Raw genomic sequence first — 19,805 nt, forward strand, 5'->3', positions numbered from 1 at the left:
GGTATACCTACACATAAATACAGTTACACAAATTATCATACATAGTAACATATGTGTAAATTACCCACCAGGATAACCCAATAAAGTCAAAGTGATTTATTTCCATTGCTGGATCTTGTATTTCCATTGGGATCCTTGTATTCTCATTGGGATCCTTGTATTTCCATTGGGATCCTTGTATTCCCATTGGGATCCTTGTATTTCCATTAGGATCGTTGTATTTCCATTGGGATCCTTGTATTTCCATTGGGATCCTTGTATTTCCATTGGGATCTTTGTATTCCCATTGGAATCCTTGTATTTCCTTTGGGATCCTTGTATTCCCATTGGGATCCTTGTATTCCCACTGGGATCCTTGTATTTCCATTGGGATCCTTGTATTCCCATTGGGACCCTTGAATTTCTATTGGGATCCTTGTATTTCCATTGGGATCCTTGTATTCCCATTGGAATCCTTGTATTTCCATTGGGATCCTTGTATTCCCATTGGGATCCTTGTATTCCAACTGGGATCCTTGTATTTCCATTGGGATCCTTGTATTCCCATTGGGACCCTTGAATTTCTATTGGGATCCTTGTATTTCCATTGGGATCCTTGTATTTCCACTGGGATCCTTGTATTTCCATTGAGATCCTTGCATTCCCAGTTGGGTCCTTCCCTCTCAGGTCGGGCCGAAATGCACAGCATACTAGTGGCTTTCTTTTATGCTTAATATTTTATTACATGTAAATACATTTTGTTTATTGCATAAAGAAATCAAATTTCGTTGTTGTGTTTGCTTAATGTACTTGCTAACTTTTGGACCTGTGTGTGCGTGCCGCTGCGCAAGTGTTTGGCCTGGTGTGGGCGCCATGCTGGGACCGTGTATACTTTTTTTTATTTATTTATTAACAATTTGAGCACACATACAGAGGTATTAACCACCTAATATGTCTATGAAGTAGCTATCTTGACCTCTCGTGATCGTTCTTTATGATTATCATGGACTCGGAACACTGACCTGCACAAGAGGAGTCACAGTATGTGTATTAGTCACGTCATGGACGCTCGCTGACCTTATATCATCAATGTCGTTGAGCTCCATGGAGCTCAACTCTTCTCCAGGCTAAGGGACTGACCACCTCAAATACTTTTTCCCCGGGGTTGAAGGATCTTGTTACATTATCTTTATTTCATTACTACTGCTGCCTTTGTATTCGAGTGAAGAAGCCTACTGTGTAGGCGAAACTTATGATCATTAAAGATACCCAACTGTTGTACATGTATTTTAATCTTCCATCTTCAACAGTACCTTCAGTCACATGATGCTCGGTCTTCCTCGGGCGAAGAAATCATTGACCTGACATGTCGGTAGTGCTACTGTGTACCTGTGTAGTATACTTAGATAAACCCAGCTACTTTATAGATAGGCTCACTTCTTGCGTGATCTGAGTCCCGTACGTGTGTCGCCAGCCACAGGCCTTCCTCTCAGTTCAACACTAGGCTAAGACTAGGCAAGGCTCCTGGGCTTCTCCTCAACTCTTACTTATACGCCTCCAGACAGTCAGACATCCACGACAGACAGGATACAAATACGCAAATAACCGGCACACGGGAGAAACAAACTCATGACTTGTGTAAGTAGTTAATGGTCCTAGTTAGAGCATTAACTAGTCATACAAGTCATAAGCTCCTCTCTCCTATGTGCGGGGTATTTGTGTATTGTACCAGTCACGGTATTGTGCCCTTTTGTTCATTTCAGAATGTAAATGGCTAAAAACCGGACAAGTTGATGTGACAGGCTCTGCTAGCAAGGACACCACCATGGTGTCAAGGTAGCAAGGACACCACCATGGTGTTAAGGTAGCAAGGACACCACCATAGTGTCCTTGCCATAGTGTCATTTTTATAAATTCAAGGAAGTTATCCCTTTAGCTCTCCACGGGAGACTAGGTGAGTCAGCTAGGTGAGAGACAACTAGGTGAGAGATAGCTAGGTGAGAGACAGTTGGGCGAGACACGAGTGAACATAGACGATGTAGTTGTTAGTGCACGTTATAATTATACAACAAATAAGCGCCAAATCCGTATGGGGGATATAGCAGTGAGTGCGCAGCGATGGATACTAATGGTGAAAACACCAGTCACGGGTTAGTGTTGACACTGCCAGAGCTAAGAGAGTGGGGGGTGCCATCTCCGTTAGTGCCATCGATCAGCGATATCAAAAGCACTCCGTCATAACAGAATAACAATGGCGTATATTTCAATCAACTGAGACTATCGTCAGTAAGGATGTTTTGATAACTTGGACGTGTTTCCTCAGTTTAAACATGTTGTGGACACAATATAAGTACGTACCTACAAAAAATTCCTGTTCCACTGAGGAAGCCTTGTTTTGTTATTATTATTGGTAGTAGTAGTAGTAGTACTATTTTATTATTAGTAGTAGTAGTAGTGGTGGTGGTAGTACTATTAATAATAATAATAAAAATAATAATAATATTATTAAACAGGCATTTGAGGGGGGGAGAGAGACTTCTTGGGAAAAAAATCGAAAATTTTGGCAAAAAAATGTTTTCTTATTGAAAAATAGTGCATAATTCTGGCAACGTTTTGATGCAATCAGCTTGTTTCTATCACATTTCTAAGTATCTTATTCCAAAAATGTCACTGGAAGGACAGCCTAGAGCCAGAACTTTCCTGGCGTTTTATGTAGCTTCCTTAAATCGCTTGGCTCATCTTACAACAGCATCGCTGCACTAAAAGCTGCATAATTACCAGTTTTACAACCTGGGTGCTTCCTTAAGACACTAGCCGAGTGTCTAGCTCGACCAGTCTCTAATTACGTGTTAAGTCCCTGGACCTGTTTGCTTGCTCCGGGTTATTGGTTTTTCCGGAGGCTGGATGTGCTGGTGTTGGTGCTTCCCAGTGCTGGCTGCTGTTGTGGTCTCGTTCAGAAGTGTTGGTAATGTTTGTTCTGTGTGATGACCTTCATTCAGTCTAGTTGGTTTGACCAGCGGCGCTGCTCCTCTGCCGGATTATTAGTCATAACTAACTGCTAAACCCATTAGGGTCATATAAGCTCAGCTGCTGCTGTTGCGTTGCCAAAGCATATGATCGAAAAATGAATGGACATATTTCTGGTGCTTGAACTCTAACCGCCGTATGACCCTTTCGAGTTTAGCGCTTCAGCTAATAATAATAATAATAATAGATCAGTGTGTTTGAGGTTTTGAAGCGCTGTACGACCCTTGTGGGTTTAGCGTTTTATTTTAACTGTAGTAGTAGCAGTAGTTTTAGATTTGTGGGTTATCCTGACTTAGTGTACACGTAAGTTACTTTATAAAACAATTACAAAGAATTATTCTTGTATACTGAAGATGAATTAAAACTTCTCGACTTATTTAAGAAAGTCTGGTGAAGTGTTGGTGTGCATACTTAATGTGACCAGATCATCATCATCATCCGCGTGTCACTCACTGTTATACATATGAAGCAAGCGATACTTGATACATGTGTGTGTGGGCTATGTATTGCCTGATACATGTATTTATACATCATAGGGAGGGTAGCCACTAAGCCAACTGGCCTAATGGCTTACGCACTGGCTTGGAATTTTACGATTCACTCGCCAAGGGTTCAACTCCCACCCGTTCCCTGGTTTGTTTTGTTTGCACTCGTATTATTACGATTTCGTGAGTCAGTGGGGGGGGGGAGGTAATCAATGTAGGGACTAGGGACTTGGTCTCCCGTCCGCGGATTGTTCAGCACACATGGACGTGAAATAAGACCCAACCTGAACTTGCTTTTCTTCCTCAGATGGCTGAGAGGGTGGTGACGGAGCTGAGGAACCACCCACTCACTGAGAGGTTCTTCCTGGAGGTGGTTCGTCCGGTCCACTCGGCCCCTCTGGAAGAAGAGCCTGTCCCGGTCCTCTCGCTCGACTCCAAGGACCCGAGGATCACCCAGGCCAAGGAGGAGGCTGACCTCGACCCCTACGAGGTAAGATCTCTTCCATCTTAATGTTTATTTCAAGTTACAACTGCTTTTGTTACTGGACAGAAGATCGAGCCTCCACCCACCAATAATGTAAGCTGTTTCACATCACGTCCTCTTTGACCTTAGTCCAAAGAATATTCATACTAACTCTAACGCTCCTTCTTCCCTATGACTACCCAATTCTCCCTCTTCCCCATGGGTACAACCCCCCTCTTCCCCATGGATACAACCCCTTCTTCCCCATGGCTACAACCCCCCCCTCTTCCCCATGGCTACAACTCCCTCTTCCCCATAGCTGCAACCCCCTCCTCCCCGTGGCTACAACCCCCCCTCTTCCCCATGGCTACAACCCCCTCTTCCCCATGGCTACAACCCCCTCTACCCCCATGGCTATAACTTCCTCGTCCCTATGGCTACATACCTCCCCTCTTCCCTCAGGATTGCTATGACGACTACTTGGAGATGTTCCTGCAGTTCGGCTACGTCTTCCTCTTCTCTTCGGTGTATCCGATGGCGGCCTTCTGGGCGGTCCTCAATAATATTCTCGAACTGAAGACTGACGCCTTCAAGTTGTGTCGAGTGTACCAGCGACCCAGCGTCAAGAAGGTCGGCTCCATCGGCGTGTGGCAGGTCAGTATACACAACTAGTTGTGGTTCACATTTGAATGGCTTGACTTCGATCCTATCACAATGGGTGACGCTGGGCATCTTTCGTTACACCCTGTTCACCTAGCATTAAGTAGGTACCTGGGGGTTAGCAGGCTGTTGAGGGTCGTATCCTGGAAAAGATTATTATTATTATTATTATTATAATCAAAAAGAAGCGCTAAGCCACAAGGACTATACAGCATCCTGGAAAAGAGAATCATAGGACTTCAGTGGAAATAAGCCAGACACGGCGGGTTTATTTGGTTATCCTGTATATTTTTCCCGAGTCGAGGAATCTGCCAGGTCTTGGTGGGAAGGCAGACAGGAAGACAATCAGAATTAAGTCAGACACTGTAACACGTGTACATGATAAGGGTTTTAGTATTAGGTTTTGATGAAGCGTTTATGTATGTGTTTACATTTTTATTGAAGAAAATGACAAAATGATCTCATGGTCGTAACGCTGAATTAATGTTAAAGCATACTTTTCCCAATACCGACCAGTTACCAAAATCAATAGCTGGTGGTGGTTATGGTAGCTGGTGGTGGTTATGGTAGCTGGTGGTCATCACTAGCTACCATAACCACCATTCTCTGCCAAGTGCTCCCATTGTCTACCATTACCTTTGTACCTAGTTCAGCTATCAAAACTTTGGGGGCCCAGTCCCTGGACCCATTACGTACCTCTGTAATCTGTAAATACCTTTGTAACTTGTCATGATTGTGACCAGACTTACCTGGAGTTCATTACCTTTGTAAATTGTGAGTTCATTACCTTTGTAAATTGTGAGTTCATTACCTTTGTAAATTGTGAGTTCATTACCTCTGTAACTTGCTCAGCTATCAAAACTTTGGAGTCCAGTCCCTGGACCAATTATGTGCCTCTGTAATCTTTTGACTACCGCCCACAGGATGGGTATGGGGTGCATAATAAACATATTAAACTAAACTAACGTCTACCATTACTTTCACCGTATCATTTCTCTCCCAGGGAGCCTTCGAGCTGCTCGGGTGTGTAGCGGTTATCACCAACTGTGCTCTCCTCTGTATGTCCCCTCGTGTTCGACCCCTTGCCCCTTCCACCTCCCCAGTCGAGTGGGTTCTTCTCTTCGTGTTGCTGGAGCACCTCATCCTGGGTGCCAAGGTTGCACTTATGTGGCTGGTACCAAACCAGCCCTACTGGGTACGTCAGGCTCTTGAGAAGATCAACTACCAGTCGAAGCTCGCTCTCAGGAATGAGGTGAGTATTAATATATATTTAATGTCGTAAACAGAGTTGTTTAGTATTTCTCAATCCATATATTTAAAAGTTATTTTATCGTTACTATCATATGAGTCTTTCAGTTTTGTTTACATGATAGTGAAGTATACTTATTTTAATTACAACTGCATCCCTATTTGATAATCTCATTATTTTGTCAGAGTCTACATTCTTCATGTGGCCGGAATTCTCAGTTTAGTTAAATGGTATTTATCTACATTAAATTCCATGATCAATCTCTAACTCCATTTGCTCAATTTAGCCAATTCATCTCGTAAATGTTTAGTCATTTTTATTTTTATTGTGCATATCAAAATTCATTGTTCACAAACATATTCATATAGTTTTCTGTTCCTTTTGCCAAGTTATTTATATAAAGTAAAAATATCCTCGGGGCAAGAACAGATCCTTGTGGCACCCCAGTGGTGACATTTTCCCCTAAGGATATTTTCCCTTCTTATAACTGGTCGTATTTTCCTATCAGTCTCTTCTATTGTAATAGTTTGTTTCTGAGAGGGAGAAGAGAACAGGCTCTCTGCCCTGATGTAACTCGTGAATGTCTTCTGAGGAGGAAAGGGAGAGAACAGGTTCTCTTCCCTGAAGTAACTCGTGACTCTCTTCCTCAGCGGTGTAAGAAGACCCGGCGGCATCTCTCAAGACGCTTCAGGAGTGTTCACGGTGTACCACGCTCCGGCTCACGTTCCAGAGGTACCACTCCCGTCGCTCAGAACGGGGGAGTCAGGCATCGAACCCCTTCCAGAGACTACCGGGACTACTAGATGGTAGGGGAGAACAAGCCTCGTCTAAGGACAACCGGGACTACTAGACGAGTGACCTACTACTACTACTACTAATTCTGCTAGGCCAGTTCCCTGGCACTTCCATTACTTACATAACCTCTTAAAGCCCTCCAAGTGTTGCTGTTAGACTAGCCTCCTGCACCAGCTGCTTTGCCACCTGCTTCAGGAGCATCAACTACCACTACGACTGCACATGGCGTGTTGCCCACAAGCATGAACACAAAGACAAGTTGCAGAACACGATTTTACTGATAAAGCTCTGAATATAACGAAACGTTGTCTCATATATAAAAATTTCTGCGCAACTTGTATGTTTGTCTTCACATCACCACCACCACTACTGCTGTTATAGCTACCACTGCCACCACCACAACAACCACTACCTCCAAGGCTGTACCCCCACACAGGCGGGGTTCTTCATGATGCTCAAGGCTCAGTGCGACCCCAAGCATGACGTCCTTGTCAGCGTCCCAACACTGCATCATTCCCGGGGTCTCGGGAAGGATGCAGCAAGAGTCCCATAATAGACAACCACTCTTAGCTCTTTGAGTGGATATTTTTCATCGAGTGCTGAACCCATGTGGGTATTCAGCACTAGGTGTGGAGGGAAGGCTTGAACCTCCGTCCGCTGATTGCGGCTCGGTCCCTGATCAGACTGCTAGTGATCTCTGAAGCTTTTCTATGTGAGGGGCCAAAGGACCATCAGCACTGCGATCAACTTGAGGGCCTGGAGAGCACTCTGGAGTGACTATCAACAGACACCAACAAGACTACACCAACCACCACTATTACCAGTAACCCGTAAGTCTTGCAGCACCAAAGGAATGGGAGAGGTAATGTAATCTGTTTCGAGGGATTGCTGAGTAAATATAATTTCCAGGGTACGCACCCCTGCATCAAGGCTCGTGACGCCCTCTCTTCTCTTCACCTCACTGATATGTATTATATATATATATATATATATATATATATATATATATATATATATATATATATATTATTTATATATATTATATATATATATATATATATATATATATATATATATATATGATAGGAGTGAATGGAGACAAATGGTTTTTAATACTTGACGTGCTGTTGGAGTGTGAGCAAAGTAACATTTACGAAGGGATTCAGGGAAACCGGCAGGCCGGACTTGAGTCCTGGAGATGGGAAGTACAGTGCCTGCACTCTGAAGGAGGGGTGTTAATGTTGCAGTTTAAAAACTGAATATATATATATATATATTATTTATATATATATATATATATATATATATATATATATATATATATATATATATATATATATATATATATATATATATATATATATATATATATGTATATATATATATATATATATATATATATATATATATATATATATATATATATATATATATATATATATATATATATATATATATTCTTTGTACATAGTCACCATTAATCAGTGATCTCTTGTTTTGAGACAGGAACTAGGTAAAGTGAGACAAGGGGGAAGAGGAGAGAAGAGACTAAGGGTGTAAAAATATAACAAGAGAAAATCTGGGAAGAGAAGAATAAGTAAACAGAGAAACGATAGGTAGACAGAGAAAATGATGGATAGAAGAGGACGTGAGTTAGTGTACCGAGATAACTGCATGATGCAACAAGTTCACAGACAATAGCTTAACCTGGTAAGTGGTAATTCCCAGACACTTTATGCCGGGACGAACTTTATTTCACTATTTCACCCACGGTGTGGCTTTATGATAGGTTTCAACCATAGTGGGACTTTCTACAACAACTGATAAATCCCCACTGTGGATGATACATAATCAAATAAAGTTGTTACCCAGCTTAAAGTGTCTTTCAGTTATCATAATGGAACAGAAAACTGGAATGGTATATAAATTATGACCAGGTCGAGTAATATGAGATGAAGGTTTGGTTAATAAAGTTATTCACAGCACCTAAGTGACATTTATTCTATCAAGAGAGAGACCGAGAGGAGACAAAGAGTAGCAATAAAATGGTGTTAGGACTAAATGAAGAAGAGTTGTATTTATGAAACGATGTGAGAGAAAACTGGCAGAGAACATTCTTAAACCAGTAAATTGTCTTTTTTTTTTGCATTAAAAACCCACATTAAACAGAGGAATGATGATAGTGAAGGACTCTTGATCTATTAAATTGGAGCTACCGTCCCCTTGTATCAAGCCTGATTACCTCCCATTCCACAGGTGCTGTACCCATCAGTGGTCAGTATCATAAAACTAGCAGTAATGGGTAAAGAGGGTCAAGGATATATTTAGCTTTCTTCAGTGTGTTCTCTGACGTCAGTACTGTACTGTACAGTGTGGCGTAGGAGCACTAGGCATATCTTCACTTGTTTATATTATTATTCTTGGCTTACAAAGGTCTGCTCAGGTCCATCACCGACAGTCTGACTGGTCAAAGAATGGGTGCCACAATCAGCAGATGGAGGATCAAGTCTCCACTTATCCTTGAATAATCCACACATGTATAGCACCTCATTAAATGCTGTGAATTATTATTATGTGGGCAAATCACTTGCAAGAGGGTTACAGGGCATTACCTGAATTATTACCTGCATGTAATTTGGGTGAGATAAGTGGGACTTGAGTCACAGCAAGTTGCTGAACTGTAACTCCCTCGATGCCCACTTCTTCACCGCTCTCACAAAAATTAGACCTGGCATTAAATTAATAATTACAATACTAAAACCAGCTACTCTGATAAATTAAATTTGTGTGGACTGTATATGATTAGGGTTGCTGGGTACACAGAACATATTATACATAAATTATTGGTGTTATTAGAAAGGAAATTCTTATTAACACTTGCCATTTAATTAGTGTAGATGGATCACACCACAACACCTGCCTAACACCTAGACCCTACACTGACCAGCTAGAGATCAAAATGCAAATACTAATGGTGCACTTCCCTGTGAGTGATGTTCGCATCCCTTATCTTCCACCATCCACACATAATTCGAGGTCTCGTAAACTTCCTGTCCCAATTCTTCAGCAGGGGACATTAACACGGGTTCCTAATTACAAATTCAGGCCGAAAAACCCCAACTGACCTTCGAGAACACTCGATCACATTGCACAACTCAGTCCAGTGTTCACACATTAAATTCAATATGGCATCTCCCGCCAGCGTCACTCCACAGCTCTTCTACCACCTCTCACTCGAAATTTCTCGAACGGTCCAAATACCATCACATTTTAATACACAATTATTGTATTATTCATTTATATGTTCTACATTTACGAAATTATGTAAAAAAAATCCACAAATGCAATACAATTAATATAAACTCTAATTCTATTATGTCCTTCAAAGAGGTAAGAAATTTTCAAGTCAGAGTTCACTGTACTCCTGACCAAGTTTAGATCACATGTACTCTCTGTGATCATCATACCCAGGTAAGGTTTACCCTCACAGGTCACCTTTGTCTGACCTCCAATGGGTTTGGCACCTATTGTGAGCTAATAATTAACCCATAGTATTATTTGTATTATTCTATTCATGGGAAAACTAAACCCGTATGGGTTATACAGCATCTGAGAAAGAGGAGGAGTAATTCTGGATCGATCTGAAGATGTGGAGTATAGCTCCAGTGCCTTGCATCAAGAACCCTTCACCAGCATAAAAGCACCACCTGTAAAATGGTTGGGTCACTATAACCTCCCACCCCATAGAATGATCAGGTGAGTCCCCATAGAATGATCAGGTGGGTCCTCCATAGAATGATCAGGTGAGCCCCATAGAATGATCAGGTGAGTCCCCCTAGAATGGTTGGTTGAGTCCCCATAGAATGATCAGGTGAGTTCCCCTAGAATGATCAGGTGAATCCCCCTAAAATGATCAAGTGAATCCCTCATAGAATGATCAAGTGAGTCCCCCTAGAATGATCGAATGAGTATAAAACAATCAACATAAACACTTACAGACAGTCGTTTACTTTATGGAGTAACCATGATGTGTATACATAATCTAAAGAGTGTGTTTATGTTGTATGATACTTCATGTGGAGCTGTGTGTGACTGTTATGTTTAGGTGTAGCCTCTTACAACATCAACATAAGAACATAAGAATGGAGGAGTATTGCAAGAGGCTTAATGACCCATGCTATGCAGGTCCTTCTCAAAGCCAAATACTAAGCTGGATAATGGTCCACATAAGACTGAAATGTTTTCAAAAGCTTTATATTAGATTTGTGGGTCAGCTGTGAATTAAGCTGATAGCTAGATATGCTAGGTATTCTGAAAAGTTAAAATATTTCCACTTTGGTCCTTGATGGCCTGGTCTCAACACACACATACAGCTACAAACAAGTTCAAGTTTTATGTATATACTTATCTGTGTTTCTTATAAGACAATAATCTTCAGCATTTTGCTTCAATCCTTTATGAAAACATTACAACCATATGTGTGGGATAACATGGCCATAATTTACATAGCAATATTTTTATGTATATTACCCTCGATATGTTGTGCTGTCACTGAATGAATAACAGCAGTATCACAGCTGAGAGAATCAAGTTACATCCTACTCAATAATCAGTAGACTCTCAAATAATTTGGTAGTTACGTTCCAGAAAATGACTAGTTACACGATGTTAAGTGAACTGAAGAAAACATTAGAAAAATAAGGTTATGTTCCTCACTTGTAAAAAAGAAAAAGTCAAACACTTTTTTTTGTAAATTCCACAATTCATCAAAAATAATAAAGTTTGCCATTCCTTACATTATAGCTGTCACTGCTTCTTAATATAGAAATGTGTGGACAGAGTTATGTGGCCCTGTAAAAACACAGCAGGCAGTATGAGCTACCACCACCACTTTCCAACATTAGTAAAAATAAGCCACATTTCCTTATCAAAATGAACCACACACTTAGGAACTCACCACACTTATGGTACACAAACACACTGAAAACAAATGCATCTGAAAAATTACTGACCAAGAAAAATGTGTAGTACTGTGATTCCAGAGCTGCATGAATTCTGCTCTCAGTGTATGCATGACCATTATGTTGTTATGCTGTGATGGCCCTCTAAACTCCAAACAGAAACATTTTTCATAACCAGACCAGAACTATCATCAATCACCAATATATTTAATAAAAATATAAACACAACTAGAGTAGATAAATGGATGTTAAACACAGGGGAATGTATAACTGTTGTTATGGGTTACTAGCTATCGTGAGCTGCCTTCCAGTTATTTTCCCCTATATTTATGGTGTGCTACATGGTCATCCTCTCATGCTACTTAAAAATGGTTTGCAAAACTTGAGTTGTTTTTAACAAAAAACGTGTTGCTCGATCGCATGTTTTGCGAGAGTCTACTGGACTAAAAAAATAAATCACTAGAATATTTCTGCTGTAGTTTTCCAATAACTTTATTTTCCTTATTTCAGCCGTCCAATGTATGTTTTTGAAGACCAATGTAACCAAATCAGTAAACACTAAAACCCTTCCATAAAAATAGCTAGTGAATAAAACTGTCAGTTTGTATGCTAGTGTATATTCACTTGAGATATACCACTTGGTGTATATACCCTGAGAGAGAGATATACATCTCTTGGTATACATAATCTGAGATATTATACCCCTTAGTATATACCTGAGAGATATGTGTATCTCTCTGTGTACATATACTGTTTGTAAGTTTCCATGTAACTATGCAAGTTCCCTCCCTTATTTTCTGTTGAGTTTGCATAAGTATTTAGCCTAAAGAGTTATAAGTAGGGCTGTGATAGCAGGTTGATTTGTTACCTGTGTGCAAGATGTAGTTATTATGTTACTTCAAGAATAGCAGATGTTTTTTAAATAATATTTCGCACGCTGTAACATTTGTGTTGCTACGATGTTCATTTTTTTATCTGAATCAACATTTGTACATAGTGATGTACAGATCAGTTGGTTTATAAGGCTGCAGGTAACCTGTTCACCACCAGTCAAGGATATTTTAATCCCTAAAATAGGGACTAAAGTGAACTAAGTGTAAATACACTGAAAGATTTACACCTCATGGTGTACATGCACTGGAATATATTATACCCTTCAGTGTATATAACCTTGTACAGATTTCCTTGTAACCAAAATATATTACGTTTGTCGCAGAGCAAAAATAGTGAGGATTTAATGTATGTGTGTAAATTTTAAGAGCCTAATTTACAAACAGCTGATGAACAGTTGTATTAATGCTGAATAAAATGTAAGTAAAAACCTGTATTAATGTTTGCTTATCCCTGCGAACTGATCAATGATGCCAGATGAACAGATTATTATAATGAAAATAAACCATGAGAGAGAGCCTGGTCAGGTAAGGATAGGCTGAGTAACTGAGAAGGCCAAGGAGCACTTTAGTAGGCCTACTAAACCAAGGCTAAATTTTGGTGAATTAGAGCATATAGTGTGAGCATGTCAGACAGGAGTGAGTGGAAGCAAGTGGTTTTTATGACGATGTGCTGTTGGAGTGTGGGCAAGATAATATTTATTAAGGGGTTCAAAGAAACTGATTAGCCAGACTTGAGTCCTGGAGGTGGGCAGTTAGTGCCATGCACTCTGAAGGCAGAGTGAAGATACTGCAGTTTGAAGAGGCATCCGAGCTGTAACATCGGCATGCCTCTTACAAGACACTGATTGAGTGACACTGAAAGTGATTTTTCAGTTTCAGGCTGCCTTACCTTGGTGGGAGATGGCCAGTGTTAAAAAAAAAGTGCATATGTGTCTGTAGTGTTTAAAGTAAATGTGCAAGTGGAGGAAAAACCTCATTCATACCTGGAGTTTACCTGGAGAGGGTTTCGGGGGTCAATGCCCCCGTGGCTCGGTCTGAGACCAGGCCTCATGGTGGATCAGGGTCTGATCAACCAGGCTGTTACTGCTGGTCGCACGCAAGCTGACATATGAACCACTGCCCGGTTGGTCAGGTACTGACTTTAAGTGCCTGTCCAGTGACTTCTTAAAGACAGCCAGAGGTCTATTGGTAATCCCCCTTATGTATGCTGGGAGGCAGTTGAACAGTCTTGGGCCCCAGACACTTATTGTGTTGTCTCTCAATGTACTTGTGGCACCCCTGCTTTTCATCTGTGTACTGGTATCATTTGACTATTTAGTTGTTGCCTCTAAACATTTCCTCCTATATCTATCACTTTCCATATATGATGATGTATGATTCCACGAGATGGTCAGATTTTTCTTTGCAGTTCACATAGGCAATACTAAGACTGCATACCCAACAGGCACATATGTGTTTTGACATTCTAGTAGGGAAGTCACAAAAGGTCACAGTAGCATCTTGCACATGTATGGGGATGATGCTGGCTTATTGTGTGCACTACGGTTTGGGCAGTACCTAATGTCCCTGATAATCTAGAAGAGTTGTGAGGGCAGTGATTTCATCAGTGGGGCCAGTAGGATGGAGGATAAAGTGTGAATGATATAAAATAGGAAGGGAGTATGAAAGAAAGTATGAATGGTATAAATATACCAACAATCAGTTTTTGGTAAATGGATACATTTTAATTTGAATATTTAAGTTTAAGTTTTTCTTCTCAGGAATTTCCTCAATCCTTAATATATATTAAGAGGAAAAGCAATGATGACCTAATCTTACTTTAAATAAGGTACAATGTATGCCAGATGCCCTACCCTCTCCCCCCCATAACTGAAGTAAAATCCACTAAAAAATTATATTCTACTAATAATTAATTTAACCATGCACAAGTAAATTATATTAAACTGTTGTATTGATGCAGTGATGTCTGTTGTCACTGTTGTGTTTGTGCAGTGGTCTGTTGTCACTGTTGTGTTTGTGCAGTGGTTTGTTGTCACTGTTGTGTTGGTGCAGTGATGTCTGTTGTCACTGTTAAAGTTGGTGCAGTGCTGTCACTGTTGTGTTGGTGCTGTGTTATCTGTTGTCACTGTTGTGTTGGTGCAGTGTTGTCTGTTGTCACCGCTGTGTTGTTCTCTGTTGTCACTATTGTGTCGGTGCAGCGTTGTCTGCTGTCACTGTTGAAGTTGGTGCAGTGTTGTCACTGTTGTGTTGGTGCAGTGTTATCTGTTGTCACTGTTGTGTTGGTGCAGTGTTATCTGTTGTCACTGTTGTATTGGTGCAGTGTTCTCTGTTGTCACTGTTGTGTTGGTGCAGTGTTGTCTGTTGTCACTTGTGTTGGTGCAGTGTTGTCTGTTGTCACTGTTGTACTGGTGCAGTGTTGTCTGTTGTCACTACTGTGTCGGTGCAGCGTTGTCTGTTGTCACTGTTGAAGTTGGTGCAGTGTTGTCACTGTTGTGTTGGTGCAGTGTTATCTGTTGTCACTGTTGTGTTGGTGCAGTGTTGTCTGTTGTCACTGTTGTATTGGTGCAGTGTTCTCTGTTGTCACTGTTGTGTTGGTGCAATGTTCTCTGTTGTCACTGTTGTGTTGGTGCACTGTTGTCTGTTGTCACTGTTGTGCTGGTGCAGTGTTCTCTGTTGTCACTGTTGTGTTGGTGCAGTGCTGTCTGTTGTTAGTGCAGTATTGTCTGTTGTGATGAAGTGTTCTGTTGTCACTTGTGCTGGTTCAGTGTTGTCTGTTGTCACTGTCGTGTTGGTGCAGTGTTGTCTGTTGTCACTGCATATGCTTGTTGGAATTAACGTCCCAGTGTTACTTTCGCCTCAAATCTGATACAGCACCACAATCTTCTGGATGACACGTGTGACACATTACAATCTTCTCCTGGATGACATGTGTGACACATTACAATCTTCTCCTGGATGACACGTGTGACACATTACAATCTTCTCCTGGATGACACGTGTGACACATTACAATCTTCTCCTGGATGACACGTGTGACACATTACAATCTTCTCCTGGATGACACGTGTGACACATTACAATCTTCTCCTGGATGACACGTGTGACACATTACAATCTTCTCCTGGATGACACGTGTGACACATTACAATCTTCTCCTGGATGACACGTTAAGTAGTAATGTTTCATAAATCACATTCAACATTTCACCTTTGCACCTCCCACGCATGCAACAGCAAAATTATGCAAGATAGCTTAATACAGTGAACCCTTCACCAACCACTGCTGCTCCATACTCACCAAAGTTCAGCCATGGGACTGTAACACTCACCAAAGTTCAACCATGGGACTGTACACTCATCAAAGTTCAACCATGGGACTGTACACTCACCAAAGTTCAACCATGGGACTGTACACTCACCAAAGTTCAGCCATGGGACTGTAACACTCACCAAAGTTCAACCATGGGACTGTACACTCACCAAAGTTCAACCATGGGACTGTAACACTCACCAAAGTTCAACCATGGGACTGTAACACTCACCAAAGTTCAGCCATGGGACTGTACACTCACCAAAGTTCAGCCATGGGACTGTACACTCATCAAAGTTCAGCCATGGGACTGTACACTCACCAAAGTTCAGCCATGGGACTGTACACTCATCAAAGTTCAGCCATGGGACTGTACACTCACCAAAGTTCAGCCATGGGACTGTACACTCATCAAAGTTCAACCATGGGACTGTACACTCATCAAAGTTCAACCATGGGACTGTACACTCATCAAAGTTCAGCCATGGGACTGTACACTCACCAAAGTTCAACCATGGGACTGTACACTCACCAAAGTTCAACCATGGGACTGTACACTCACCAAAGTTCAACCATGGGACTGTACACTCACCAAAGTTCAACCATGGGACTGTAACACTCACCAAAGTTCAACCATGGGACTGTACACTCATCAAAGTTCAGCCATGGGACTGTACACTCATCAAAGTTCAACCATGGGACTGTACACTCATCAAAGTTCAACCATGGGACTGTACACTCATCAAAGTTCAACCATGGGACTGTACACTCATCAAAGTTCAACCATGGGACTGTACACTCATCAAAGTTCAACCATGGGACTGTACACTCATCAAAGTTCAACCATGGGACTGTACACTCATCAAAGTTCAACCATGGGACTGTACACTCATCAAAGTTCAACCATGGGACTGTATACTCACCAAAGTTCAACCATGGGACTGTACACTCATCAAAGTTCAACCATGGGACTGTACACTCATCAAAGTTCAACCATGGGACTGTACACTCATCAAAGTTCAACCATGGGACTGTACACTCATCAAAGTTCAACCATGGGACTGTACACTCATCAAAGTTCAACCATGGGACTGTACACTCATCAAAGTTCAACCATGGGACTGTACACTCATCAAAGTTCAACCATGGGACTGTACACTCATCAAAGTTCAACCATGGGACTGTACACTCATCAAAGTTCAACCATGGGACTGTACACTCATCAAAGTTCAACCATGGGCCCGTACACTCACCAAAGTGTCCCGTAGCTTGATTGATAGCACACTCAGCTCACACACTGAAGCCCGTGGTTCGATCCCCGGTACGAGTGAAAACATTGGGCGTGTTTCCTTAAGACACCTGCTGTCCATGTTCAACTAGCAGTAAGTAGGTATCTGGATGTTAGCCGACTGGTATGGGTCGCATCCTGGGAGACAAAAAATAACCTAACTTTCCCGAAATGTTCTGCATAACCAGGGACTTTATATACAGTATGTCCCTGATGTTAGCTATGGTCTGTATAAGTTGTATCATGTACATGTAGAAATAAAGATTATTATTGTAAGTTCAACCACGGGACTGTACTGCTTCTTGTTGTCTCGTGTTCTCTCTGCCCACCACCTTCTATATAGAAAACCTAGAGTTTACCTGCTTTTGTTGATCCGAGTGTATATGTGGTTAATGGGCAGGCACATTCCTATAGTCATCTTTGTCAGCTGTGAATATGGTAACCTGAATCATCTAGTTGTAATATACAACACTGTTAGGTACTGATGTAGTGAGTGTTAGGTGTTGTGGTGACTGTTAGGTGTTGATGTAGTGACTGTTAAGTGTTGTGGTGACTGTTAGGTGTTGTGGTGACTGTTAGGTGTTGTGGTGACTGTTAGGTGTTGTGGTAACTGTTAGGTGTTGATGTAGTGACTGTTAGGTGTTGTGGTGACTGTTAGGTGTTGTGGGGACTGTTAGGTGTTGTGGTGACTGTTAGGTGTTGTGGTGACTGTTAGATGTTGTAGTGACTGTTAGGTGTTGTGGTGACTGTTAGGTGTTGATGTAGTGACTGTTAAGTGTTGTGGTGACTGTTAGGTGTTGTGGTGACTGTTAGGTGTTGTGGTAACTGTTAGGTGTTGATGTAGTGACTGTTAGGTGTTGTGGTGACTGTTAGGTGTTGTGGGGACTGTTAGGTTTTGTGGTGACTGTTAGGTGTTGTGGTGACTGTTAGATGTTGTAGTGACTGTTAGGTGTTGTGGTGACTGTTAGGTGTTGATGTAGTGACTGTTAAGTGTTGTGGTGACTGTTAGGCGTTGTGGTGACTGTTAGGTGTTGATGTAGTGACTGTTAGGTGTTGTGGTGACTTAGGTGTTATGGTGACTGTTAGGTGTTGTGCTGACTGTTAGGTGTTGTGGTGACTGTTAGGTGTTGATGTAGTGACTGCTAGGTGTTGTGGTGACTGTTAGGTGTTGTGGTGACTGTTAGGTGTTGTGGTGACTGTTAGGTGTTGTGGTGACTGTTAGGTGTTGATGTAGTGACTTAGGTGTTGTGGTGACTTAGGTGCTGATGTAGTGACTGTTAGGTGTTGTGGTGACTTATGTGTTGTGGTGACTTATGTGTTGTGGTGACTGTTAGGTGTTGTGATGACTGTTAGGTGTTGTGGTGACTGTTAGGTGTTGTGGTGACTGTTAGGTGTTGTGGTGACTGTTAGGTGTTGTGATGACTGTTAGGTGTTGTGGTGACTGTTAGGTGTTGTGGTGACAGGTGTTGTGGTGACTGTTAGGTGTTGTGGTGACTTATGTGCTGTGGTGACTTAGGTGTTGTAGTGACTGTTAGGTGTTGATGTAGTGACTGTTAGGTGTTGTGGTGACTGTTAGGTGCTGATGTAGTGACTGTTAGGTGTTGTGGTAACTTATGTGTTGTGGTGACTTATGTGTTGTGGTGACTGTTAGGTGTTGTGATGACTTAGGTGTTGTGGTGACTGTTAGGTGTTGTGGTGACTGTTAGGTGTTGTGGTGACTGTTAGGTGTTGTGGTGACTGTTAGGTGTTGTGGTGACTGTTAGGTGCTGTGATGAGTTAGGTGTTGTGGTGACTGTTAGGTGTTGTGGTGACTGTTAGATGTTGTAGTGACTGTTAGGTGTTGTGGTGACTGTTAGGTGTTGATGTAGTGACTGTTAAGTGTTGTGGTGACTGTTAGGTGTTGTGGTGACTGTTAGGTGTTGTGGTAACTGTTAGGTGTTGATGTAGTGACTGTTAGGTGTTGTGGTGACTGTTAGGTGTTGTGGGGACTGTTAGGTGTTGTGGTGACTGTTAGGTGTTGTGGTGACTGTTAGATGTTGTAGTGACTGTTAAGTGTTGTGGTGACTGTTAGGTGTTGATGTAGTGACTGTTAAGTGTTGTGGTGAATGTTAGGCGTTGTGGTGACTGTTAGGTGTTGATGTAGTGACTGTTAGGTGTTGTGGTGACTTAGGTGTTGTGGTGACTGTTAGGTGTTGTGCTGACTGTTAGGTGTTGTGGTGACTGTTAGGTGTTGATGTAGTGACTGTTAGGTGTTGTGCTGACTGTTAGGTGTTGTGGTGACTGTTAGGTGTTGTGGTGACTGTTAGGTGTTGTGGTGACTGTTAGGTGTTGTGGTGACTTATGTGTTGTGGTGACTGTTAGGTGTTGTGGTGACTGTTAGGTGTTGATGTAGTGACTTAGGTGTTGTGGTGACTTAGGTGCTGATGTAGTGACTGTTAGGTGTTGTGGTGACTTATGTGTTGTGGTGACTTATGTGTTGTGGTGACTGTTAGGTGTTGTGATGACTTAGGTGTTGTGGTGACTGTTAGGTGTTGTGGTGACTGTTAGGTGTTGTGGTGACTGTTAGGTGTTGTGGTGACTTATGTGTTGTGGTGACTGTTAGGTGTTGTGATGACTGTTAGGTGTTGTGGTGACTGTTAGGTGTTGTGGTGACTGTTAGGTGTTGTGATGACTGTTAGGTGTTGTGGTGACTGTTA

General features: G+C 41.7%; 1 protein-coding gene across 1 annotated transcript in view; it reads left to right on the forward strand.

Annotated features, from left to right (window-relative positions):
- Axs (Abnormal X segregation) overlaps window positions 1–6,992 on the forward strand; it is a 145,977-nt gene extending 138,985 nt beyond the window's left edge. The window contains exons 11-14 of the mRNA XM_070098058.1: window positions 3,799–3,981; window positions 4,417–4,608; window positions 5,618–5,866; window positions 6,514–6,992. Of these exons, the coding sequence (XP_069954159.1) occupies window positions 3,799–3,981; window positions 4,417–4,608; window positions 5,618–5,866; window positions 6,514–6,666 (777 nt within the window). The 3' untranslated portion in view covers window positions 6,667–6,992. The remainder of the gene's footprint in view (window positions 1–3,798; window positions 3,982–4,416; window positions 4,609–5,617; window positions 5,867–6,513) is intronic.
- Window positions 6,993–19,805: the final 12,813 nt, after the last annotated feature.

This window comes from Cherax quadricarinatus, chromosome 61 (assembly GCF_038502225.1).
Source record: "Cherax quadricarinatus isolate ZL_2023a chromosome 61, ASM3850222v1, whole genome shotgun sequence".
NCBI lineage: Eukaryota > Metazoa > Arthropoda > Malacostraca > Decapoda > Parastacidae > Cherax > Cherax quadricarinatus.